Below are 6,257 nucleotides of genomic sequence, written 5' to 3'. Positions count from 1 at the left end.
AAATCACTTTCTACCAAACCCAAGCCATTTCCGTAATCTAACCTTCATTCTCCAGCTATACTGTTTGCATCGTACTGGAACTTGCGACCTTCAGAAGAAACAGTTTGCTTAAGGCTCCCGGTGCATTAAGGAAGGTTTGAAGAAAACGGATACCATTGTTAGATGATAAAACCCTTCTGTGAACCAGGCCTGAAATAGACATTAGGGCACAGTAATCATTTTTTTTTTTTTAAATAGGCATTGGTGTTTTGCCTACGTAGTATGTCTGTGTGAGGGTGTTAGGTCCCCTAACAGTTGTGAGCAGCCATGTGGTTGCTGGGAAATGAACCCGGGTTTTCTGGAAGAGTAGCCAGTGCTCTTAACAGCTGAGGCATCTATCTCTCTAGCCCTCACAGAAATCATTTTAACCATACTTTCAAATGGGACATTTCCCCCTCCATTCGACCAAGGCTTGGAAAGTGGAGTTGTAACTTCTCCAGGGTTACATACACTGCTCTCACGATCACGTATTTTCTTATTTTCTGAGATAGAGTCTTACTATGTCCTCACAGACGGTGGCTTCTCTCCTGAGCGCCCTGGTGTTGACGCGCCCGGCAGTTCACTTTGCAGTCTGCGCCGATGCCTACCTTCTCTAGCAAGCACGGTGATTGGGTGTCCACCAAGGGCCACCAGGGCGCGCTCGCAGCTAGGCGCGAGGCCACTGAGGGCGGGAGGCTCTGTGATTGGGAGGCGCGGCTGTCAGTTAGCGGCGGGCGGGGTGGTGGGCGGGAGGCGTGGCCTGCATGAATAAGGCGCGCTTCAACGCGACAAGCGCTTCGCCGCCGCCCGCCGGACTGCGAGGCGCCCCCTGAGGGGCGGAGGAATCGGGCCTGGGGAACGGGCGCCGAGGAGGGAGGAGCCAGGTCGGAGCGGCAGAGGGCCCTGGCAAGGAGGTGGAGGGCTGAGGCCCGGAGGAGGCCCCGCCGCGATGGGCAACCTGGAGAGCACCGAGGGCAGCCCGGGCGAGCCGCCCTCCGTCCCCCTGCTGCTGCCGCCCGGCAAGACGCCGATGCCTGAGCCGTGCGAGCTGGAGGAGAGATTCGCCCTAGTGCTGGTGAGACCCGCGCTGCTGCCTTCCCGCCGTCCCCCACCCCCCGCTGGGTCCCGGGTCCCGCCCACCCCCGCAGCCCAGTCAACCCCTGACCCCACCAGCAGCGCCCGCTCGGGAGCTCGGAGCAGCCGGTGGGGGGGCGGGGAGGAGGGGACCCCAAGCCCCGGGACCTGCCCGCCGTCCAGACTCCTCCCCACTTCCCTCAGACTTCCCTGTCCGCTGCCGGAATTCCACTCCCGGGACCTCGCTGGCGGGGCGATTTGGGAAAGTGTTGGGTCCCCAGCCCAAAGCAGGCTTTTCCTCCCGAGTGAGAGTGGGCCTCGCCGCCAGATCAAGATGTTGGGGAGAGGGGGGACGACCGAGAAGAGAGGCTGGCTGCTCTGGGGGGTGGGGTGGTGGAATAAGGAGTGATGCCATTCTATTATTTCAGAACCGCATCCTGCTAAGTTAGAGTGGGTTTGCCTGGGCTGAACATGTGGATAAGCCATTTGACTAGGCAACTTTTTTCCCCCCAATTGGAACAATACACAAACCATTCCGCCTGATTTCCCCTTCCCTCGTTTCATGGTAAGCCTTGGTGACTGGTTTGTAGTCCTTTGCCTGTGGTTCTTTGTAGCCCTTCTGTGGTTTCAGAAGGGATGGTCTATAAAGATGCACTTTCAGAGAACCGACTTTGGGGTTGTCCTTTGCGCTGGGACTTGGGCACTGATGTGAATGGCTTTGTGACTAGAGGTTCGTAGCAGGTACCACTGAGATGAAGCTGGACCGTATGTTGAAGCTAAGCTAAACGTGAAGCTTTAGAGAAACTTGAACATCTGCTAAGAGAGAAATCTGAAAACCGGGGGAAACAGCCTTCATTTCCCCCAAAGAACTCTTAGTAATAATTCTGGTGTATTGTTGGTATGGCCTGAAGGGCTGACTCTGCCAGTGAGGAGGGATAAGTCGTAGACTTAGCAGCCTTATTGGATTTCATCTGCCTTGGAAGAGGGAGATTAGATCTGTTGGCAGCGGTGGAGCTGTCTAGAGATCCTGGCCTCTGCAACGTGGAGAGCCTGACATCAGCTCACTGGCACCTACTTGGACTCGAGAATCCAGGATGTTCTAAAGAGTTGTTACGAGGGAAGCAAGCGAGGATCCCAGCTGTGGTACTTGTTTCAAATCAGGGCACACTTAGAGGGGATCAATCAGGAACTTCAGGTGCCCCTGGGAAGAATCAAAATCAGTATGCTTGCACCCCTGTGATGTAGCTCTACCATATAAATAGAGAGGGCTTGGTTTAAGGCACTGGCTTGGGTTAGGACTCCTGGGATCAATGTCCTGAGCAAATCACCTCAGAACTCTAGCTCTCCAACCTCTGCTGACCATCTGTGTGGGTCAGATCATGTGTCTCCACCAGAAAGCCCAGAGTCTGTGGTCTTGACTCAGCATTGATACAGCTTCCCCAGTCAGAATGTTTTTCAGGGGGTTCCTGTAAATACAGTGGGGTTTGGGAAGTCCTCGTCTGACAAGAGCAGGCATATCCTGTGACTAGGTATATAGCATAGGGTAGCTGCCTTCCTCAGATTTCTGAACCTGAGGATTTCTTTTGGGGAATACAAGTGATCTCAGATCTGAGTCACTGTTGAGATAAACTTCAAAGTTAACATTTACTGGGCATTTAGTGCACGGCAGACTTCCACTTTCATTAAATCTACACAACAGCCCCATGTGGTAAGTGCTGTTATTATCCACATGGTAGAGGATCGTGGGACTCCAAGGGATTAGGTAATAACTGATCAGAGATGGAAGAAAATGTAGTTAATTTTTTTTTTTTTTTTTTTTGCTTTTTGGAGACAAGGATTTCTCTGTGGCTTTGGAGGCTGTCCTGGAACTAGCTCTTGTAGACCAGGCTGGTCTCGAACTCACAGAGATTCACTTGCCTCTGCCTCCCAGTGCTGGGACTAGAGGCGTGCACCACCACTGCCAGGCATAAAAATGTAGTTAATTTTGACCTTGAAAGTCCATATCCTAAACCAGGAGTTTAGTATGTCACCTTCCACCAACCAAATAGCCTTTCCCTAAATCCAGTCAGTTGCCTTGAAGCTGACAAACTGGGAAAAAAGTTAACAGAGGAGCAGTTTGCCTGTTTTACATCATCAAGAAAAAGTAGCCTACACTGATACATTTACATCTGTCTAGTTCTCACAAAGTCATCAGCTGCTTTTCCTTAGGATAGAAACTTTAAATTGAACTTGCTGAATTGTAAGTTATAAATGTTTTTTGTTTCCTAAAAAGTGTATTTATTATTGTGGTGTGTTACTACGGACATGCAAGTGTTACGGCTTGAGTGTAGAAGTCAGAGGACAGTTGGGAGTCAGTTCTCTCCTTACATCATGGGTTCTGGGATTCCAACTCAGGTTGTCAGGCCCCGCCCAGCAGGAGATTTTACCTGCAGAGCCATCTTGCCAGCCCAATAAATCGCTTTTAAGGTCCTTAGAACATATTTCCAAATTATATTTCAAAAATAATAGTGTGTTTTGGAATGGGAGCACATGCCTGTAATCCCTTGTGAGGCTAAGGCAATAGAATAATAAATTCAAGACTTGTCTCAGTTACATAGTGAGACACTGTCTCAAAACCAAATCTTCATCCTCAAAATAAATAAATAAATAAATAAATAAATAAATGAGTCCTCTAACTGAGGGAAGAGGATTGGGAATGGCTTTTTTCCTCTTGATTATAAAGTAATATATTTTAATTAAGAAGATTTGAAATTCCTGAACTATAGAAGAGAATCATCTGTACTATGGACTAGAAGTTTTTTCCTAATAACTTAACCATTAAGACAATACTCCAGATTGTGTTGTAAACTGAGTTTTTCTTTAAGTATTTTATAATTTTTTGTTTTGTCTTTCAAGATGGTTTCTCCGTGTAGCCCTGGCTGTCCTGGAACTCACTGTGTAGATCAGGATGGCCTCGAACTCAGAGATCTGCCTGTGTCTGCCTCATGAGTGCTGGGATTAAAGTGGTGGACCACCATGCCACCACTGCCCAGCACACATTTTGTAATTTTAAAAGTGTTCTTAGTATCATGGCTTTATGATTACATACTACTCTGCAGTATCTTGTTACTATGTTATCTTGTAGTTTTCTTTTAGCTCTTTTTTGTTTTGTGATGAATTTCATATGCACAAATATTTGCCTTTATTTCTGATGATTTATTGCCTTAGATAAATCTCTAGAAGTGGTGTTGTGGGGCCAAAGGATAAATGCTTTTTTGAGGCCATAGAGAACTATGCTTTGTTTGTTTGTTTTTGTTTTTTGAGACAGGGTTTTCTGTGTAGCTTTGTAGACCAGGCTGGCCTCAAACTCACAGAGATCCACCTGCCTCTGCTTCCTGAGTGCTGGGATCAAAGGCATGTGCTACCACCGCTCAGTGAGACCTGTGCATTTTTTTAAACATTTATTTTGTGTGTGTGACCATGTTTGTGCTGTGGTATATATGTGGAGGCAGAGAGCAACTTTCAGGAGTTGGTTTTCTCATTCCACTGTGTGGGCTTCCAGAATGGAACCCAGGTCATTAGACCCTGAAGCAAGCACTTTAACCCACTGAGCTTTCTCAACCCCCAAGACCTAGACCTTCTGTTAATTGTATCAATGACTTTTTCTGTCCACTCTAGTAACTTAGTATCTCATTCTCCCTGGCTTCCCTCCTTCCTTCTTTTCTTCTCCCTTCCGTCTTCTCCCACAGTGCTTGGGATGTAATCCAAAACCTCCTCCATTCTCGACAAGGGCTCTATTTATTTATTTGTTTGTTTTTGAGACAAGGCCTCTCTACATAGCCCTGACAGTCCTGAACTCACTCTGTAGACCAGACTGGCTTCTGACTCACAGAGGTCCACCCGCCTCTTCCTCCCGAGCACTGGGATAAAAGGCGTGTGCCACAATGTCCAGCCTCTTTTTCATTATAAGCCACTTCTGGATGGTTTTGATTTTTAGGAACTTTTGTTTCTTTGATTAATACAAAATGTTATCTTGTTTTACTTTGCATTTTTATTTTGTTGTGTTTTGTCTACCATTTGTTTGTCTTTTGTTCTTTGTTGGGGATTTATTCTGTACCCATATGTCTATGTAATAAATGTATGTTTTCTACAGTTTCACATTATAAATCTTTTTTGTTTGTTTGTTTGTTTTTTTTGTTTTTCGAGACAGGGTTTCTCTGTGGCTTTGGAGGCTGTCCTGGAACTAGCTCTTGTAGACCAAGCTGGTCTCGAACTCACAGAGATCCAACTGCCTCTGCCTGGGATTAAAGACATGCACCACCAATGCCCAGCTCACACTATAAATCTTTTTCACACATAAAAGAGCATAAATAACTGTCCTGTAAGGATAAAATACCAGGAGTTCTTAGAATTGCTCCCTGCCCCTTGTGCTCCGCACAGAAGTCTCTAATGCCGTACTTATTGGGTCTGTGTGTCCCACAGCTGGGGCAGTCCGGGTGGCAGTCATACACGCTGCCTCTGAGAGAACAGCTGCCACACTTGGTGAGAACAGGAACAGGTCTCAGTGGAAATAACTGGTCTTCAGTGAAGTGAAAAAAGAAGCCGAGGTAGAGAGGAAATGAAACCGCAGATCTTTCCCCCAGGCTTCTTGGGAAGGCTAGTCAAGGTCTACCCTGTAGTCAAGACCAAGGTATTTGCCCCAAGCTGACTGTGGTGAACACCAGTGCTGTCTGCCTGCAGTCAGCGTGTTGTCTGGAGTGCCCTGCATTTGGCTTCCATTTTGGGGAGACGTTTCTCCTGTGTTTGAGTTGGGCTGCAGCAGTGGCAGGGAAGGCTGGGGGTTAATTCCGGTTTAGAAATACTTTTGAAAAAGAGAAAGACCTTTTCCTTTGAAGATGGAGATGGTGCTGTGGTCACTTAGCCTCCCTTCCCTTGTCCCCTCTGGGCAAGAGACTTCATGACTCCCTCTGTGAATAGCTGTAGATGGAACAGGGTTTTAAAGTTCTCTATGAGGAAATGGGGTGGGCAGGAGATTCTAGAGTGGAGCTGAACTGGGTAGCTCGAATCCTTGAGTTTCTCTGCTTTCCTTCTACCTGGGAGAGAGGCTCCCCTAAGACTGATGCATTCCTCCTGGTGCCTTTGCCTCCCGCTCTCCTGGCTGCTTCTGTCTCCAGAGATTGCCTCAT

At 47.6% G+C, this 6,257-nt stretch overlaps 1 protein-coding gene across 5 annotated transcripts in view; it reads left to right on the top strand.

Moving 5' to 3' along the window:
- The first annotated feature begins 800 nt into the window (after window positions 1-800).
- Fmnl3 (formin like 3) overlaps window positions 801-6,257 on the top strand; it is a 55,724-nt gene continuing 50,267 nt past the window's right edge. For 3 of the 5 annotated variants that reach the window (XM_035440864.1, XM_027396527.2, XM_027396523.2), the window contains exon 1: window positions 802-1,093. In XM_035440864.1, coding sequence (XP_035296755.1) covers window positions 968-1,093 — 126 coding nt within the window. In that variant the 5' untranslated portion in view covers window positions 802-967. Of the gene's footprint in view, window positions 1,094-1,594; window positions 1,658-6,257 lie in introns of those variants that run through there. The other 2 variants (XM_027396525.2, XM_027396526.2) reach the window with 2 other exon arrangements.

Source organism: Cricetulus griseus, chromosome 2, assembly GCF_003668045.3.
Source record: "Cricetulus griseus strain 17A/GY chromosome 2, alternate assembly CriGri-PICRH-1.0, whole genome shotgun sequence".
Classification (NCBI taxonomy): domain Eukaryota; kingdom Metazoa; phylum Chordata; class Mammalia; order Rodentia; family Cricetidae; genus Cricetulus; species Cricetulus griseus.
Note: the sequence above shows the minus strand (reverse complement) of the source record. Positions and strands in the feature narration are given on the sequence as shown.